This window comes from Puccinia triticina, chromosome 5A, assembly GCF_026914185.1.
Source record: "Puccinia triticina chromosome 5A, complete sequence".
Taxonomy (NCBI): Eukaryota; Fungi; Basidiomycota; class Pucciniomycetes; order Pucciniales; family Pucciniaceae; genus Puccinia; species Puccinia triticina.
In genome coordinates this window covers 3899203-3919166 of record NC_070562.1, presented here as the reverse complement: position 1 = coordinate 3919166, position 19964 = coordinate 3899203, and the positions used below count along the sequence as shown (strand labels likewise).

At 49.5% G+C, this 19964-nt stretch overlaps 3 protein-coding genes across 3 annotated transcripts; 1 reads left to right on the top strand and 2 right to left on the bottom strand.

Annotated features, from left to right (window-relative positions):
- Nucleotides 1-674: 674 nt before the first annotated feature.
- Nucleotides 675-3365, bottom strand: PtA15_5A484 (uncharacterized protein; the record flags this gene model as incomplete). Its single annotated transcript, XM_053169250.1, has 5 exons — nt 675-854; nt 949-1403; nt 1473-2877; nt 2963-3161; nt 3256-3365. The coding sequence occupies 5 exons, from the start codon at nt 3363-3365 to the stop codon at nt 675-677; spliced, it is 2349 nt and encodes a 782-aa protein (XP_053020466.1).
- A 70-nt stretch (nt 3366-3435) lies between these two features.
- PtA15_5A483 (uncharacterized protein) lies at nt 3436-3757 on the bottom strand (the record flags this gene model as incomplete). Its single annotated transcript, XM_053169249.1, has 2 exons — nt 3436-3458; nt 3565-3757. 2 exons carry the CDS (start codon nt 3755-3757, stop codon nt 3436-3438), a joined length of 216 nt encoding a protein of 71 aa, XP_053020465.1.
- A 7454-nt stretch (nt 3758-11211) lies between these two features.
- On the top strand, nt 11212-12181 carry PtA15_5A482 (uncharacterized protein; the record flags this gene model as incomplete). Its single annotated transcript, XM_053169248.1, has 2 exons — nt 11212-11458; nt 11835-12181. 2 exons carry the CDS (start codon nt 11212-11214, stop codon nt 12179-12181), a joined length of 594 nt encoding a protein of 197 aa, XP_053020464.1.
- Nucleotides 12182-19964: the final 7783 nt, after the last annotated feature.

The following is a 19964-nucleotide window of genomic DNA, read 5'->3' as shown; positions in this document are numbered from 1 at the left end:
ATTGGTACAACCACAACCATTGACTACCAGTACCAAGGTATGATACTAGTACCAAAATACAGCGGGGAAGCTGTTCTACATGTTGGCTCTGGTTCAGGTTCAAAGCTGCTGGGGGAGTGGCAAGGGTACATGGTCTTAAGAAAACCTCATCCGCCGAAGTGATTTCTGTCCAACTCAGACGTTTGGCTGCACAAACACGAGCCCAGAAGCACCGTGTGGAGGTATCTGAAATTGACACAAGTCTCCTGCGACAGGCCACGATCCAGTGATGTTATGCCAACTTAGCCATGCTTGTTGATAGTTTGGTCCTTCTCTATCACACGGACCCAGACAAAAGAAAAAAAGAGGGGAAAAAGGGCTCAAACAAGACTTGATACAAAAAAAGAAACCCATTTGTTTCTCTTCACGTTTTCTCCAAGATGGAAAAAGAGGTTAGAAGGTTGATTGGTTTCTCTATTACTGTGTATCTAGGTTGGTTCTAGTCCACCGAAGGAGGGAGAGGGGGTGAGAGAAGGAATAACCAAAACAATGGCAATGTCTAGCAATCAAGAACTGCCTAATATAATTCCGAGGAAATAAAACGGTATGTCATCCAACACAGGAGCATGTCAAGATGAAAGACAAGTGGGGAGATTTACAAGTTGTGTGTAGTTTCGGGAACAATAACAACTAGCTTAGTCAACATCCATGGTACCTGGTGCAGGTTTTTCACCTTCGTTCTCTTCGCCTGCCGGCTCGGTTTGGGGCTGTTCATTGGCCGGTTGGGCGTTCTCGTTCTGTTGGTTCTGGTTGGCATTCTTGTTGGCCTCGGCGTTGACGGTAGGCTTGGGTGGAGGCTTGTTGAAGATCGAGTTCTATCAAACCAACCCGATGAGAATTAATCATGGTCAGCAAGTTGCGCCCTTCCCCGGTCATAAATGTAAGAAAACGGCTGTGTCGGCTACTCACGCAGTCAAACATCAGGTTATCCTTCCTTTTGAGGATTTCACTCGAGGACATCGCTGGTTCTTGTGTCTTGGAGAGCTCAGCTTGCTTGGCAGATACGTCACCGATCCACTTGTCTGCAGCAGCGCATTTCTCGATGGCAGTTTGAATGTCCTTCTCGTCGATGTGGGCGTACATCGGGTCGCCACACTGGGCCTTTTGCATATATTCAGAAATTGTCTCTCGGAGTTGGCGTTCGGCTCGGGGGCGATCCTCTGCTTCACGTTGACGGAATTTGATAGGATTGCCGATGGCAAGAAGCTCATCCAATCGAGCGACATATTGCGACTTGCTGGCATCCTCGCCTTCCTCGGAATAGAGCCAATCTTCCGCTTGTTGAAGTGCATTGAGCAATTGCTGCTTGACTTCAGGCGTCACAAAAGGCGCGTACGCTCCCTCGAGTTTCTCTCGGGTGTCATCTGAAGAAAATCGATCGAGATGAGTACACAGAGCGCACATCCTGAGGTAGAGATGACAGATACACTTACAGACATATTCCTCCAATGCATTCTTTCGATCCTCGGTCTCGGAGACTAGTTTGTCGCCCGAGTGCATGTCGCCTTCCTTAGCCAACAGGTCGTCGAGAACTGGGCGGTCTAGCGAAGAAGTCAAGAAGGATGCTGAGAGCTCCTTCTTGATCGTCTTTTTAACAGGCTTAGCTTCTTCGCCACCTTCGGCGGGTGGAGCTTCCGACTGTGTTTCTTCATACGCGACGGCGCCCTCAAGCGACACCAATCCACTGATGGTGAGTTTCGCTTTGACCTTGACGGATGCAGGTTGACCCTTGGCATCGGGAGCTACATTCCTGACAACATAGCGGGCGATAAAGGGGTTGATCGATCCAGGGAGCTTTTGGGGCTCAGAGTAGCGAACCTCAAGCTCGAATGGCTCTGACCGGTAAAACGTTAATTGCTTGCCTGACGGAACATGGCTTTCAGGAATGAAGGTATCGAGGCTAGTATTGGGGTCATCAGGGGTTGGCTGCCAGGATGTGCTGATGGCGAAATTGGCAATGTCAGTCACCGAAAACTCCCGGACTTTGAAGATGGGCGAAAGTCCAGCGCATGCAAGCGTGGCTCCACGAGCAACGGCCTCATCCTGGTTGCAGGTGAAGCTCAATGGCTTGCCGAAGAACTCCTGTACACGAGATTTCAATGCTGGGACCCGGGTCGAGCCGCCGATCAGTTCCACGGTTTCGATGTCATCTTTACTGATATCGGCCTGTGCTAGTGCTCGTTCCAAGGGGGCAATGGTGCGCTCTAACAGGGGGGAGATTAGTTCCTCAAAGGCTTCACGCGTGTATGAAGAACTGGCATCGATGTCGTTCATTAAAGATTCTACATTGAGGGGTGCTTGGGCGTTGGCAGAGAGGACCTTCTTCAACTTTTCGACGGCAGCAGCGAGACGGAAGATGGCCTTCTTGTTCGATAAGACATCGATTTTGTATTTTTCCTTGAATTCGGCGGCGAAATGTTTAAGAAGTGCGTAATCTAGATCACGACCTCCGAAATGGTGATCGTAAGCAAAACCTTTGACGTGGAGGGCTCCTTTGCTGAAAGCGACGATCGCCACTTGGTATTGCGAGTGTCCGATATCGACAAAGGCGACGTAGCGAGGCTTTTCTTCCGGAGAGGGAAGGTCAGTCTTGGTAATACCGTACCCCAGGGCGGTAGCCGTCAGTTCGTTGATCAATCGGAGGGGGTGGAGGTTAGCGATTTCAGCAGCATCTAGGACGGCTCTCCGCTGAACATCCGTGTACCACCCCGGCACGGCAATCACGACATCATTGACATTGGCCTTGAGCTCAGCTTGTGCAGTGTCTCTCAGACGGCCTAGGAGAGCAGCATACAGCTGAGTAGCAGACAAGACTTGCTCCTCGCCGAGATAGTTGACCTTGTAAAAGAATTTATCAGGACGGATTCATTCAGATGGTTCGAAGACGGAGGAGGAAACCAAATTGGAGATGAGAGCTGCTTACCTTAACACCAACGGTTCCTTGGGCGTCGACTAGTTCTGCATTCAAGAACTTGGATTCGATTTCGCTCACATCTGGGTCACTGGCGGATCTACCGATCAATCTTTTCAAGGAGCCGACGGTGTTGCGGAAGTTCGAAGTTTCCTGAGTTTTGGCAGACTCTCCGATACTCCGGTTGCGAGGACCAAAGGCGACAAGAGAGCTACCGACAGAAATCAGCAAAATTAGCAAGTGTATATCAGACAGATCGGAAGCAGTGAGTGGCATGCAAAGCTTGAAGGCGAAACAAAACGAACGGGGTTGCACGATTGCTAACTTCGTTGGCAATGATATCAATTCCACGTTTACGGGCCAGCCCGATCTTGCTGGCCATGTTTCCGACATCGAGACCAACGACGGAAGTCATGCTGAAATGTAGTTTGGGATGCTTTTGATCGAAAGGATATAGACTAGGCAGTTAATCTACAGAGGTTAATCTACAAATGTATCTTTTGTTTTGCTATTTGGCAGTGAGAATGAGTTTTCAGTTAGCTTGAATTTTTTCAGGATATGTGGGGGATGGTCGCAATGTTCACTGGCACTTCTGGCAAGGAAGGGGAGATTACCAATTCTTTCGCTCGAAGGCACAGGCGTACTCCGGATGTTTATCTGATGTGGTGTGGTGCTGGTTGCTGCTGATGAGATTCTTCTCGGCTCCAACGAGAACTTGTGGAATATGCTCGATCGAACTGGAACGCTTGGCCCCGCTTGGGGGCTACGTAATATCCCAGGTGCATGCATACACCAACCAAATTGCATCAAAGGGGGCCCCAGACAAAATTTCGGCGACCGCGGGTTGACGTGGAAGCCAATGTCGCTAACTTAACCCAAGTCCCTCGCTGCTGCGGGCGTGTGTCTCGCGAAGCGAGCCTCCGACAGCCCTCGGCAGGAGGGACTTGCGCCTTATCGCCCCTTTTTGCGGGGGCAAGATTCTAGATTTTGGTGGGAGGAATTTTCAAAAGTGTATAATTCCTTGCTTCCAAAACCTTCTTGAGATTAAATTTGCTGAGGTTGAAGACTGGCTTGTACCCGTCCAACCTGGAGAATTTGAGGCATCTCAATCCATTCCCTCCACTCCAAATAAAAACATCAAAAACACTGAATCTGTGGATTTTACATGGAAAAGGTCTGTGCTCAGCACCTCAGTTCCACAGTTCTGTCCAGAATAAAACGTAGAGGGGATCAATGGAGATAGAATAATTTCTACTCTTTTCTCCAGCATCTTCTGCTGACCTTGAGCTAATCACATGGGAGTGCGTGTGATAGGTGAGCTATAGAAAAAATCAAGAAAGTACCCCAAAATTCCATTCTCGCTACGCGAGCTTGGTGCGCTAGGGTCTAAGTCCCTCCTGACGGAGGCTCGCTTTGCGAGTTCAGCCCCGAAGTCTCGAGGGACTTTGTTAAGTTCGCCAATGTCGGGCCAACCTCCAAATATGTACATACCCTAGCTTAACTAAGCCTGTCGAACGGAGGGTCCGGGGGACCCTGCCCGGAGGGCTCTCCGCACCTGCGGGAGGGGCCGCTTCTTGGCCAGCCCCAGACATTGGATGGGTAATATTTTCAACATTGGGGTTACACCAATTCTTGGCAGAGTTAGCCCAGCTAAAAGCTAGCCATGCATGACTAACATGTACTTTTGCAAGTTGGTGTTCAAGGCTTTTCTTGAACACCAAATTTCAAAAAATAAATAAAAATAGGGTCAGCCTAAATGCACCCCAAACTTTTGCTTCATGCACTCCACATTTTTGGCTTTGGGGGGCCAGCACTCCAAAAAAGTTGGAGTGCCTTGATTTTGTACTCCCAAAACATGGAGTCCCCAGATGGGCACTCCATGTTTATTGGAGTACACAACTGGGTACTCCAAAATTGACCAAAATAGGGGAGTGCAGCTAGATGCACTCCAAAAAAAATGGAGTGCAAGCCCAAGCACTCCACCTTTTCAGTGAAGGATTTTGGCTTTGCACTCCAGCTGGCAAATACCAAATGGAGTGCATTGGGGTGCACTCCAATGTCTCCTTTTTTTTGGAGTGCCCACAATCACACTTCTCGATGACCGGTCCAGACCGGTCATCCAGAGGACTCATACCTCTTGATGACCAGCGCGGACCGGTCATCAGTCACACCTCTCGATGACCGGTGTGTACCGGTCATCGAGGGGAGGTGCTACTCTCGATGACCGGTCTTTACCGGTCATCAAGGGGACTCCCACCTCTCGTGGACCGGCGCGGACCGGTCATCAGTCACACCTCCCGATGACCGGTCACCACCAGTCATTGAGAGGACTCACACCTCTCGATGACCGGTCAGACCGGTCATTGAGGGGACTCACACCTCTCGATGACCGGTTGGACCGGTCATCGAGGGGACTCACACCTCTCGATGACCGGTCATCACCGGTCATTGAGGTGAGTCACATTTCTTGATGACCGGTCAGACCGGTTATCGAGGGTAATAACACCTCTTGATGACCGGTGTGTACCAGTCATCGAGGGGAGGTGCTACTCTCGATGACCGGTCATCGAGAGGAGATGTTACTCCCCTCGATGAACGGCACAGACCGGTCATCAAGAGATGTGACTCACCTCAATGACCGGTCATCACCGGTTATCGAGAGGTGTGAGATGGTGCGAGTCCTCTCGATGACCGGTCTGTGCCGGTCATCGAGAGGTGTGAGCCCTCTTCATGACCGGTGATGACCGGTCATCGAGAGGTGTGAGTCCCCTCGATGACCGGTCACCGAGGAATGTGACTCACCTCAATGACCGGTGATGACCGGTCATCGAGAGGAGGTGTTATTAGCCTCGATGACCGGTGGTGACCAATCATCAAGGTGTGAGTCCCCTCGATGACCGGTCTGTGCCGGTCATCGGGAGGTGTGACCGGTCCGCGCCGGTCATCGAGAGGTGTGAGTCCCCTCGGTGACCGGCACAGACCGGTCATCGAGAGGAGATGTTACTCCCCACGATGACCGGCACAGACCGGTCATCGAGAGGTGTAATTTCCCTCAATGACCGGCGGTCCGGTACAGACCGGTCATTGAGAGGAGATGTTAATCCGCTCAATGCCGGTCTGTACCGGTCATGGATATCAGGAGGATCAAGTGGGGTGTGTTTGTACATAGCCCGGTTGAAGTTGTAGGCACTCCAGCTCTGGCTGGAGTGCACAGTACTGCACTCCCCTTTTGAGGAGGAGAAATATCAGGAATGGAGTGCTGGGGGAATGCACTCCAATCTGATGGAGTGAGACTCATGGGCACTCATTACATTTCCTGGCCACTGGAGTTCTTTGTGGTGCACTCCAAAGATTCTTGAGTCCCCGGTTCTGCACTCCAATTGACTTGGAGTACTCTAGTCTGTACTCCAACAATCATTGGAGTGCACACTCCATACACTCACTTTTGGAGTGCTTTTGGGATTTTTTTGGAGTGCATTTAGGCTGACCCTAAAAATAAAGCAGGCTTAGGGGGTGTAGTACAATCTGGCTTGCATGCACTTTTGCAACTCAGTGTTCAAGAATGAAGTGGAACCCCAACTTGAAAAAGTGCATGCAAGTTGCAACTGGTCAACATTGATGATGCTGGGACTTTGTCAGACCAAACCCTCTGCCATGAGAAATCTGCAGACAGGTTGTTGCCAAACGTGTCTAACTCCTCAGCCAAGTACACATGAATTTCTATTCATATTTGTACAGCTCATCAGAAATGATTAGTCCTTCCAGCCATACACTGCCATTTTCGAGGCAAGATTTTGGAAAAAGCTACCAGCAGTTGAAAAGGGGAAGCCCTAAGAGAGCTTGATCAGGTGTTTCTGAAACCTTTCTCAAAGTTTGACTCAACTGAGCTGCAATGCACAGTGGATGGACTTTCCATCTATCTACAGCCCCCTGCAGAACCAAATTAGCAGCCAGAAATTTCAGGATCTTAGCAGAAAACTTGTGCTCTCCGGTCTTGTTCCCTTCCTTGCGGTCCAGCGCTCCTGTGCTCTGCACCCACGCAGTCAGGCTTGGAACAAAGGTTGCCCCTGGCCACACCTCCCTTTTTTCCTCATCCCGCTCAGAACCACCAACTCCAAACACACTCAAAAACCAATAGGACAGTAAATCAATCACCAGCATCACTGTTGTCGTTGTTGCGGGATCACTTGTCTCAGGAATCAAGAGTAGTGGCAACTACCCTCATCTTCTTCCTTCCCTTGTCCTGTTTTCATTTCTTCTCAGTCATGTTCTCTCCGCTGACATCTTCTTTCTTCAGCCTCTGTTTCCAGTTTTTTTTTTTTTTGTTTAAGATCTGGTTTCAAGATGGCATGTGGGTACCCGCTTCATGTGTACCAAGTATGGGTCCAGGTGCCTGTTTTTGAAACATTTTCAGGCAGGTACCGGGGTTTGATACCCGCCCGTATCTGTACATGTTGTACGTACTTGAGATATCCCCGGCTGCGGCTCCACCAGCTGGCCAAAGGGATTCCTCTTGATGAGCTGGTGTACCATGAGCCTGCCAAGAGGGATCCTGTTGGAATCCTTGCGGTGTTTGCCCTACAGTTTTTGTCACAGGGCGCAATGACTTGGTCAATGCACTGCCAGCATGTTTGGCTGGGATGAAGTCATCCCAGTTTAACTGGGATGCACTCAACCAATTTAAAATGGGTCGATCTTGACCAATGAAATATAAATCCAAAGGGGGGACCTTGGATTTATATTTCATCAGTTGAGATCAACCAAGTTTAAATTGGTTGAGTTCATCCCAGTTTAACTGGGATAACCTTAACCCAGCTAATTATGCTGGCAGTGATGACGTCAAGAGTAACCGGTGTCAATGCTTCATTTTGAAAGCAGTTGACCATCCTCCCTTCACCGCTCAGTTTACCACTCCATCTTGACCACATCTTCCAACACGCAGCGCATCAAGACAAGTCGTCATTTCTGCGGTCTAATCATCGAGGTCACCAGTCTAGGCCGGCTAAATCATAGGTTCTTATTCTTTCTTTTCATTTCATTCCTGTTGACCATTTATCTTTTGTCCTGATCATCTTTTACCTTGTTAGCCTTTTTAAGTCCTAGTGTGAGGAGTTATTTTTATTTCTTTGTTCTCATCTAAAACCTAGCTCCTGTTTTATTTAGGTAAAAACCTTTCTATTTTTCATTGTATTTCTTTTCCATTTTCCTTTCTCTAAAAAACTGAAATACATTTTATTTAGCCCAAAATCATCACATTATCAGTACGGATGCTCTCAGTGAATTGAATTCAAGTTGGCTAAACCCTGTGAATACTTGATATTCATGCTTCCATATGCATATGCAATATTCAATTTCATAATTGTTATGCATTAATCATTATCTATGATGCATGACAAACATACATGATTTGCATATGCAATATTCATAGTTTGTTCATGGTGCATGAAGCAAGGGGGTGTGTTGGAATATATGCTTCAAGCCCCATTTGAGTGGCCAAGCTATATGATCTAATATCCAAAAATCACCAGTAAGCCCAACTGTGTGTTTAGCTCACACAGCGGGCAATCGGATGTCGCATGCAGCCTGCAGCAACACCCGATCCAAGGGGACCCCCTTTACGCGGGTGTCGCTGCGGACTGCGTGCAACACCCGATTGCCCGCTGTGTCAGTGGTATAAGAGCAGCTCTCATGAATGTAGAAGGTCGTGGGTTCAAATCCCAAAACACACAATTCTTTTCACCTGAGTAATTTCAACAGATCCCTCTGGGCAAGCTGGAACATGCATACCTGCTTGCCAAGAGGAATTATGTATACCTGCCCCAACAATGAAAAGCTGCGCTACGCTGCAGAAAGCGGCGATTTTAGCGCAGCGTAGCGGGCGCCGCTAACCCCCCAGCCCAAAAAGCTGAAGCGGTAGCGTCACCGCGCTGCGCTACCGCTTTCTGCAGCGAAACACTGCTATTTCCCTGGATGACATAGCGTAAGCGCAGCCAAAAAAATCTGCGCTTTTGCTGCGGGAAAGTGCAGCAATAGTGGTGTGCACTTTCAACCGCTACTGGGGCGCTTTCGCGCGCTGCATTGCTTTTTAGCTGATACTTCTTCCGCACTTTTGGCGCTGCGCAGTTAATTCAGCTCAAAAAGCGAAGTCTTGGCCCCCACTTTCCTTGCTCCGCCTCCAGATCAGTCCCACAAGCGCAGCACAAGCTGCGCTTGTGGGACTGAATGTGCCAATTTTTTTGCTCCCGCAGTCACCGACTGCTTGGTCTCATTCCAATCGCAGATTTCCCCCGGACTTTCAATACAATCAATTGAACGTGCTATCAGCAGCCACTTGTGGTTACACGGCGGGGTCAAGATGGGTGGTGTGTTTGAAGATTGTCAGGCTGTTCTGGACACCGCCAAAAAAAACCCAAGTTATCTTCTCCGTCCAACATCAAGAAGACTAAACAGCCAAAAAAATTAACCAAGACACAGGGGGTATAGGTCACTTTTTTAGCTTGAGTTTATTTTCTCTCTATTGCCGCTAAAATGCAGTAATATTAGCTATGCTGCACTCATAAAGTGCTAAAAGCGGAAAAGCACAAAAAGCGGGAACCCAGATTATAAAAGCGGGATCTGCCACTGCAAATCCCGCTTTTTTAGCAAAGTGCTGCTGCGCTGGGCTACCACGCAGCGGTTTTGCGCTTCTGAGGCGCTTTTATGGTCCGCTAAAAAAAAGGATTTTCCCCTCCATTTTCAAAAAGCTGAAGCAGTAGCGGAAAATCGCTATAAAAAAGTGCAGCACAGCAAGCCCATTTCCGCTGCGCTGCACTACTTTTAGTGCAGCGGTTTCAGCCTTGCCTGCCCACAAAGAGGAATCCCTCTTGGCAAGCTAGTGCATGTACCTGCTTGCCAACAGGGACTCCTTGGGGCCTTGGCAAGCATGTATGGAAACCTGCTTGCCAAGAGGGATACCTGTTGGCAACACTGGGTTGATAAGATACCAGTAAAAGCAACGTATCAATATTCTATCGATTTTTGGTAGGTTATTGTTACCGTTACCAGTAACAGCAGCGCATTTTTCAGCCTTAGAGTCAACACAGCTGACCTAAAAGCTGCCTTTTCTACCTTTTTACATATGAATTACTTCATATCTTTTTCATCTTAAGAGATAACCTTGTTTTGACTTCATATTCTGTTTTCCCATGCAACTTTAACCCTAGTTACAACTTACCACTTCTTTGTAGCTTTACTCCTTCCCTGAGTTCTTGAGTTATGGCGCGCATGCGCAGTTGTGATGTGGCAGCGCTACCAGGCGCGCCAACCACTTGTACATATGTAATTATGTAAGCAAACTCTGAAAATTTTCGAAGTCAGGATCCCCCCCTGCCTGAGGAGGATCTACAGACTTCAGCACACCAGAACCATACCCCAGAGACACCCAGGATCGCTAACCAGAGGCCACTTCACTCCCAGTATCACCACAGGATATTGACAGTAAGTACCCTCTTCTACTGACCTTGTTTATCTCAGAGGAAACTCTGTTGCTCTTGACTGCTCTCTCCCAGTTACTGTTTCTCTCTTCTACATCAAAAGATCTATAGGTTGCCTCTTGTTAAGACCTTTAAAACCAGAGCAGAGTAGTCATCCTACTTCTGATTCCCACCACCGTTTCCTTGGTGTGAGTGGAGACTGTTGCATCTCTAGCACAGTTGGCAGCCTACTTTTCCAGGTAGATCTTGGCCCTTATTAAATCATAAATCTAACAGATCAAGTTTCTCTCTTCTATTTCTCTTCTCTCCACTGCTTGTATTTCTTTATCCCAAGAAATTCAATCAGTGTCCCCCTTTTTCTTGTTAGGTGACAGGTAGAGCGTAGCTCAGAGGTCCCCAGTGTCCACACAGCCGGAGGTGAGCCAGTGACTTCGGCACGAGAGTATCACACGTCAGGCAAGACTCTACTGCACTGGAGCTGTTAGCTACATCATGCTATGCAGGCTAGACTAGCCAAAGGCTAGGCATTAGCGCGTGAAGAGAGCAGCTCCGGCCGGGAGTTTCCCCTGGCTCTAGAGGTTCTGGGAGTCTTGGCCTTCTTAAGAAGACCAAGGCCGCGAAAGAAGTGAAGCTAGGGATTGTTCTCCTAGCTCCCACTTTGTTTCACTACTCATCTTCAGGAAACTACGTATCCTGCGTTTCTTTTTCTTTTTTGCTAGTACTCACAAAAGCTATCATTTCACCATCCACAAAATTCTTCCAGAACGCTATATTGCTTGATAACTCAGAATGTCTGCCAATGATAGTTTGACCGCCATAGTTTCAAGCCTAGGCGCTGTGTCTGGTATCCAGTCAGCAAATCCACCGGGCGCAGCCCAAAGCAGGACAATTGCAAACAAAAAGAACCCTTGCTTGTCTACCATAGCCAATAAGGCTCAAGCTCGAGGAAAGAATGCAAACCCTGAATCGTCCGAAGATGAGGACAAAGGCCAAGAAGGTGCCGTGATCACTGTCCTCTTAAGAGAAACCAAAGCAGGTATGACCACTCAAACATAATCCACATATTCATCCGACTACTACCAAACCCCATCCATCCTGCTGACCAACCACATCCGTCTTGACACAACCGCCATCACCCCCCCCTTCTCTGTTCTTCAATATCTGAACCCAAGCCTATAGATTGACACCTCCTTACCCCTTAGTCTACATATCAACAAAGAAAGCAGACCAATCCATCCCCCCTAACCCAGACGTTTTCCACTCCCAAGACCCGTCTGCCAATTTTTCCCTTTCCGATTTATACATTCATTAAGAAGAGAAAGGAAGAAGGCAAACTGAAGTGAAACCTTTTCCGTCCACAACACTGTTAATTCTCTTTCTCTTCTTTTGTCCTGACCAAAAACCCTCCACAGATACCGCAAGAGCAGTAGAGAAGACGTCAAAGAAACAACTGTTGAAGGAGATGCTAGCAGCTCAGACCGCAGGCGACAACAAGGAAGTCAAGCGCATCATGAAAATCCTCTTGGAGGAGTCGGAGCCCAACCAGGTGGCAGTGCCGAGAGTGGCGATCACAAAAAGAATCCAAGACCCAACCGAGGACAAGGATAATTTCCAAGAAGGAGGAGTGACCTTCATGGTCCAAGGCGTGAACACCTTTTTAGGTTTAGGACTCCCTCCGTTTTTTGATTGGAACATGAAGGAGCTTAAAGGTAAGCCAGAGATATTACTTAAACCGCGAGCAATAGTTACATGCAACTAATAAGACTCGATCGGAAACGTTTAGGCCCGCTGCCTCTGACCATCTTTAACAAGGCTTGGCAGGACGCAGCCATCATCCACCAAGCGGAAAAGAAATCGCGATCAGAGGATGGAACCAACGATAAAGAGTGAGCAATTCTCCTGATCAATCAGAATAGGAAGACAAGAAAGATAACTGACCCTCGATAAATCAGTCACTACACAGGTTTAAAATACCCAAGCGAGTGGGAGCAGTCGTTCGAAGACTGGACCTTAAATCATAGAGGTTTCCACGAGTCCTTGAGGGACATCTATCACTTCCCAAGGTTCGCCGGATGGCTTTTGATCCACAAGGCCAATGCGGACAGGATCCAAGCAAATGACGGTTTCATGGCCGCCCTCCGATACGACATACGGCTCTGTACCAATGCATTTGCACATCGGGTCAGTAGGAACTGACATGAAGGAGTCCCGGATATCTCTGTTTTTAGACAAGATATTTCCAAAGAGGCATACACCAATGCAAGAAGATTCAATGAGTTGAACTTCCGCGACAACCCATACGCACCGGGAGGTCCGAGAGAAGCGTATGACCCGGTATTGGGACAGTTAAAAAACGAAACCAAAAATCTTTCAACCAAACCAAACCCCCTTCCACGTGTTCCAGTACCCAAACCAGTTGCAACAACAATTCCCCATGCTGAATCAATTTCCGGTCCAAATACAACAGCAGACCTTTCCAAGGTTTCCCCAACCAAACACCTGGCACACGCAGCGACCTGATTGCCAAAGAGGCCAAGGGAAGAACGGTTATAGAGGGAACCATTACAACCCAAACTTTGCGGACCAACGCGCAGGAGGCAGCAGTCATCCACCAAACCCCAGTGTTGGGCAAATGGTGTTACGAGATCCTAACGTGTATGTACAGCGTTTGGTCTTGTAGATAGGAGGACCACAAGCTAATGGTTATACAATTTTTTTTTTTCTTCTTTTGCAAATAGACCAACAGCATCACAGAACCAATCTAAGTTGGGTCCATTTCCTACTTTTCTAAATAATTGAGACCATAGTTTAGCCAAAGCGCCTTGCAATTCTCCACCTTGCTTAGTTCCCCCAAAATAAGAGACTTGTACAATTGTATTGTTCTTGTGATCAATCATAGATTGACTTATGTTGTTTCCGTCCTTCCTTTTCTAATCTCCAATTATTGGTTTGCAATCAAGCCCAAAGCTTAGCTTATCCTATGCTTCTCCCCCCGTAAGGGTAGACGTGTCGCTAGAGAGAGGTCCAGCCAGAAAGAGAGAGGAACTGAATCGCCCACCCAACTGGCCAACCACAGTAAGGTGTAAGATGAATATAGAGAAATGGGAAGCTGGTCTGAAGAGCGCAGGCCTTCTGGACGAGTTCAGAGACGTGATCATCGGTTTTTGACAAGGCTTCCATTAAGGCATTCCAAGCCATAAAATAAACGATCTTAAACATTATACACCCCCAAACCACTCGTCCGCGCTGAAAGCGAGAGAAAAAATTGAAGCGTCGATCCAGAAGGAACTAACTGCCAAAAGGATGTTTGGTCCGTTCGAACCAGAGGAGGTAAACAGAGTGTTTCCCTTTTTCAGAACAAGCCCCATGGGAGCGGTAACAAACGGCAACGGCTCGCTCCGTCCGATCAACGACTTATCCTATCCAAGGAACAATCCCTCAGTACCATTGGTAAACTCATTCGTCAAAGCAGACGACTTTAAGACAACATGGGATGATTTCAGGCGGGTCTCTGGGTTTTTCAGGCGCTTAGACCAACCAGTGAAACTAGCAATATTTGACTGGGAGAAGGCATACCACCAAATCCCCACAGCACCGGATCAATGGCCATATTTGATGATCAAGGACTTCGATGACAAAATACTTCTCAATACAAGGATAGCCTTTGGTGGTGTAGCGGGCTGCGGTTCCTTTGGGAGACCAGCCGACGTGTGGAAATGCTTGATGAAACACAAATTCAATCTGTTAGAGGTTTTTTGTTGGGTTGATGATAATTTATTCATCAAGACTCACAAATCTAAGACAATAATGGACGATATTGTATTGCGATCAAACGAGTTGGGGGTGAAAACGAACAAAACTAAATTCTCGCCATTCAAAACGGAGCAGAAGTTCATTGGATTTATATGGAACGGTGCTGACAAGACAGTCAGACTCCCCAAAGCAAAACTAACGGATAGAATCGAACAGATCAAGGTTTTTTTGAGGAAAAATCACCAGTTGTCCTATAGTCAAGTGGAAGTCTTATCAGGGCGACTTAACCATGTGGCACTCCTTTTACCACAGCTGAGCTGTTATCTGAACTCCGTCTATTGCTGGTTGAAGAATTGGAGGAACTTAGCCGCCCCACGTTACATGCCACCAGACGTAATGGAAGATCTCCACTTCTGGTTAGATACGTTACAGTTGTTCACAAACATGAGGCTCGTCCAAGACCCAGAACCAACAGAGATAGACTGGGTTGGAGATGCATCCACCTCATTTGGGATCGGAGTGCTCATAGGATCCAACTGGTCCCAACTGCGAGTAACCAAGGGTTGGGCAACAGCAACAGAACCAGCACGGAAAATAGCTTGGTTAGAAACAGTCACAATTAGAGTTGGCCTTCTGATGCTTAAGAGACTAGGAGTCAAACGGGGAAGGACCCTAGTAGTTTGGACCAATAATACGACATCGGAAAACTTGGTTCACAACAAGAAATCCAAGGACCAATGGGTTAACAAGGAATGGAAGAAGATCAGGTCCCTCCTCATTGAGCTTCAGGTTGACATAGTAGCGAAGCGAGTCCGGTCAGAGGACAATTGGGCAGACGCCCTGTCGAGAGGCATCGGGTCGGGTCACCTACCAAGACATAACATCCAGCTCTTATTACCAGAAGACCTAGAAAGGTGGTTCACAACGGTGGAACCAGTTCCTTAGGAAGCTAACAAGGGCAATGTTCTTACTATTGTTACTCAACCTGACAGCAGCGCAATACAATCAATAAGTGTGGTAGGACACACGGGCAGCATACAGATAGGCTGGACAAGACAACACAGTTAGTCCGTCACTCCAGGAGTGGGGGGTTTCTTGCCACTGGGGCTCAGGCTCCCGGAGAGCCGGAGCAGATGGGCTTAGTGCCTCGAACCCCACTCCCTGCCAGTCTAGGTTTCTGCCTTGCTCGGAGGAGATTCCCAGTTTGACAGAGTCTCTCCCCTCTGGCGCGTCGGGGAAAACTCCTCCTCTCTTGGTCCCACACACAGTAGGCCTTAGGGCGACAAACAGGGGCTCCCGATGAGGTAGAGCCCCAAGCATAGCCTAGTCCCAACTGTGTCAGGTGCAGAAACCTGCATTGGGGGAGAGCGGCGAGATAGCTGCCGCGCAGGCGCACTAGCTCCCTAGGCGCCGCCCCCCGGTTTCTTCCACCACTGAGCGCCACAAAGGCGTTAGTGGATTGTGTCCTGTTGTCACATAAGAGAATCAGGCCCACAGCATTACCGATATTCAGTTTGAATTTTGGATTTTTTTTCAAGCCGTTACAATATTGCCGCTGATATGTGTTGAGAGTGCTCATCTGGTTTCTCTGGTTTCTCTGTTTCCTGCTTCAATCTTTCATTTCACTTTCATGTCACCTCTATGTCACATCTCTCTCTCATTCTCACTCGTGTACTTAACCTGGGGCAGCATGTGTTGGAAAGCCTTTCCTCATCCTTTCCAACACATCCTTGTCTTCACTCTGCTGTCCCCAGGTTAGTCCTCTCTCTCTGTCTTTTTCTTTTCCTCTCTTTTCCTTTTTGTTCATTGAAATAAATCCTTTCCAACACATCCTCGTCTTCACTCTGCTGTCCCCAGATTTATCTCAACAGGTTATGAGCACCAGTTGCACCTAGTCGGCGCAATCTCATTTCTCGCTACCTTCGGACCATATTGTGTTGAACGTCATTTAGAAAAGGATCACTTCAGCCTCTCCTCTCATCGAGATGGCTCAACCCGCTGCCCCCGCCGTCCCGGACACTTCGGACTCATCGTCGTCTCTAAAGGTGGCCGGCATCCCACAGCTCTCGGCACCAGATTCTTCCTCCAACTACTTGGACTGGAGTTTCGTGGTGACCGTACACCTCTCATCTCTGAACCTCGCCTATCTCCTCAAGCCAGTCAAACTCGAAGACCGACCTGCAAGATGGGCCAAGGACAATGCGGACGTTTGCTCGTTCATCGCTAGAACGGTGCATCAAGATAATCTCCGTCTTATCCGCTCCTTCCCCACCAATGCCACTGCCATGTGGGAATCTCTTCAGTCCGCTCATATCGACTCCACCGCGGGCGGCCGAATCTACTGGCTAAGGAAGTTGGTCACCATCCATATGTCTACCGACGATGTTGAGACCCACATCAAAGAGATGGCTCTCTGCGCCGAGCGCCTCAACTCGCTTGTGACTCCTGACAAACCGCTCACGGTGGACAACATCCATGCCGCCGCCCTTCTCGGTTCTCTCCCAGTCGACTGGTTGCATTGCGTCTCTTCCCTGATGAACGAGGACTCAGTTACGTCCTCTCGCATAGTGGCCGCCCTTAAAGCCAAAGCTCTCCGCCGAAAGTCTCGTGGAGAAGAGGATCTGTCCATCTCCGCCTCGAAGGCTCGGGCTACCTCCACTTCCAAGGGTCGTCCACCTTTCGACGACAATCTTCTCTGCTCGTTTTGCCGCATCAAGGGACACGACCTCGCCGTGTGTGAAAACGCCGCCCGTATCTTAAGCGAGCATCAGCACCCTAAGGGCCAAGGGGGTGAATCTAAACGCCAGTCCGGCTCCCAGAAGGATCCCTCCAAGAACGAGGGCTCTCGCCGCTCGTCCTCCGGTCGTGGGCAACAGTCCTCTCAGGCTCCCGCCAAGGCTGGTCTCACAACGGTTGTAGAGCTCGGGAGCGACTCCGACGATGAATCGGACCACTCCGGCTCGGCCTATGCCGGCAACGTCACGGCCTCCGATGTATCCGGCCTCGTCTTCTCAGCTGTAGCCTCCTCCAATGCCAATATCGACTCGGGGTGTTCCATGAACATGACTCCCCACCTCGACCAGGTTTCTCGCCCTAGGATCTCCTCGGTTCCCGTTCGACTTGCCGACTCCTCCGTGGTCCACGCCACCCACAAGGGTACTTCCACTCTCCCCATCGACATCATGAAGTCCGTCAAGACCTTGGTCGTCCCCAGCCTCCACGAGCCCCTCCTTTCCGTCGCATCTCTTTGCGACTCGTCCCTTCGTCTTGTGTTCACTCCCACTTCGTGCGACATCTACGACGAGGCCGATTTCAAAGTGGTTGGGTCTGTCGTGGGCCGCGGCTATTGCAAGGGCAATCTATACTACCTGCCGTCTGCAGAGGTGACGTCTAAGTCTGCATCTGTGGCCTCACCGCTCCAGGCTGACAGTTCCCTTTTGGACTATCATGTTCGCCTATCTCACATAGGTCTCAAACCTCTCAAAGCTCTCCTCCGTCTGAACAACATCAGACTCTCTTCGATGGACGAAATCGCCGTGCAACGCTGCCCGGTTTGTATCCAGTCGAAGATGCATAGATCTCCTTTCTATTCTTGTTCTCTCTATCGCTCTACTTTCCCCGGTCAATTGATCCATTCCAATGTCGGTTTGTTTGAGGTTCCTTCTCGCAAAGGTTACAAATACTTTGTTTCCTTCATCGATGACTGCTCCAAGGCCATCTCTTTGTTTCCCATGAAATGCAAGAGTGAGGTTTTTAAGTGCTTTAAGATCTTTAAGGCGTCCTTTGAGAAGTCCGGCTCCCACAAAGTTATGTGCCTTTGTTCCGACAACGGGGGCGAGTACGTTTCAAAAGCGTTTGAAAATTTTCTTCTCGAGAACGGTATCCAACATCAAATGGGTCCCCCTCACTCTCCACAGCTCAACGGGGTCGCCGAGAGGGCGAACAGAACAATTGGTAATCTGGTACGCTGCCAGCTTCTGGGTTCCAAACTCCCGAAGTCTTTCTGGGTTGACGCCCTTTGCCACATCCTTTATTCCCTCAACTCCGTTCCTGTTTCTACTCCCACCGGTTTCGTCTCTCCCAACTCCGTCCTCGGAATCGACTCTGTTTCTCTGGCTGACATTCACCCGTTTGGCTGCCTGGTTTGGTACAAAGTCCCTGAGGCAAACAGGTTAAAACTCGACCCGAAGGCTCGGGCGTCCCTTTTCTTGTCCTATCTCTCCGACGGAAACGGCTACTGGGTCTTTGATCTCGACTCCAGGAAAACGTTGAAAACCCGGGATGTTTTGTTTGACGATTCCGTCTTCCCCTACAACCATCGACCGGTGGCGCCACCTCCTACAATTGACGTTGAGGTCCCGTGGGTTCCCTTGTCCAAACAGGTCTCAAGCCGTGACCCTGTGGCCTCTTCTACTCCCGACCCTCGCCCTTCCATCCTCGAGTCTCCGCCGCTGAATGTGCCTCTGAGGAACAGTTTCGACAGGAGGCTCACCGCCTCTATTCACGCGCCGCTCAACCAACACCGCGGTCCGCCTCCATCCGAGCAGTCTTCACCGTCCAACTCATCGAACTCTCGTGGCGGTAAGTCTCCCCTTTCACCGATGAGTCTTCCCTCGCCTTTCCTCCGGCCGGTTTCCCCCCCTTCCCTTCTTCCTCTTCCTTCCGCTGCGTCTCCGTCTTCAGGGGACATAGGTGGCTCACTTCCCACTTGCCTCAGGTTCACCGACCCTCAACCTCCTGTCGCGAACCCGCTCCCTGCTGCTCCTCCCCTTCCCCTTCCCCCCGCTCCTGAACCCCCTCCGGTCTCAGTCCCTCTTCCTCCCTCGCCGCCTGTGGTCGCCTCCCCTCCTCCGGTCCGGCGTTCCAACAGATCCCGCAAGGCACCGGACCGCCTAGGAAACTGGTCCAAATCCGTGTCGTCTCCCGAGGAGGTTGACACTCCTAAGACCTGGCGTCAGCTCCAGCGCTCACCGAATAAGGATCAGTGGCTGAAGGCTGCCAATGAGGAGTTTTCCTTGCTCTTAGGAATGGAAACCTGGCGCCTAGTTCCCCGACCCGACAAGCGGAAAATCATAAAGTCGAAGTGGGTGTTTAAGGTCAAACGGCGCCCGGACAAGACCATTCAGAAGCTTAAGGCTCGACTAGTGGCGATGGGGTACACCCAGGTTCAAGGCCTCGACTACGACGAGGTTTTCTCCCCCACGCTGCGCATGGAAACTCTTCGTCTCATCTGCACGCTTCTGGCGGTCCGCAAGTGGAAAGGCCGTCAAGTGGATTTCAAGACAGCCTTTCTCAACGGCCGACTAGACGAACCAATCTACATGGAGCAGCCGGCGGGTTTCGAGGACTCAGATCATCCAGACTACGTGTGCGAGGTAACAAGGTCCCTCTACGGCCTCAAACAATCCCCCTGGCAATGGAATCAGGAGTTGCATGCGGGTCTAACCAGCTTGGGCCTATCTCAATCACGCTACGACCCCACTCTTTATTTTCGTTTGAACGGCAAGAAACTTGTGTCGGCAGTTACCGTCCACGTGGATGACCTGACCATCGTTGGCAAACCGGCCTATGTAGACTCACTCATCAAATCTCTTGGGACCCTATTCAAAATCGGTGCGGACAAAGAACTGCATCACTTCCTGTCCATCAAGATAGCAAGAGACATAGAGAATCGCCTTTTGTTCATGTCACAAACTCACTACATCGAAGATCTGATCCCTCGGTTTCTTCCCGATGGCTCAACAACGGTCTTGACCCCCACGGACTCAGCTTTCAAAAACCTTCGCCGA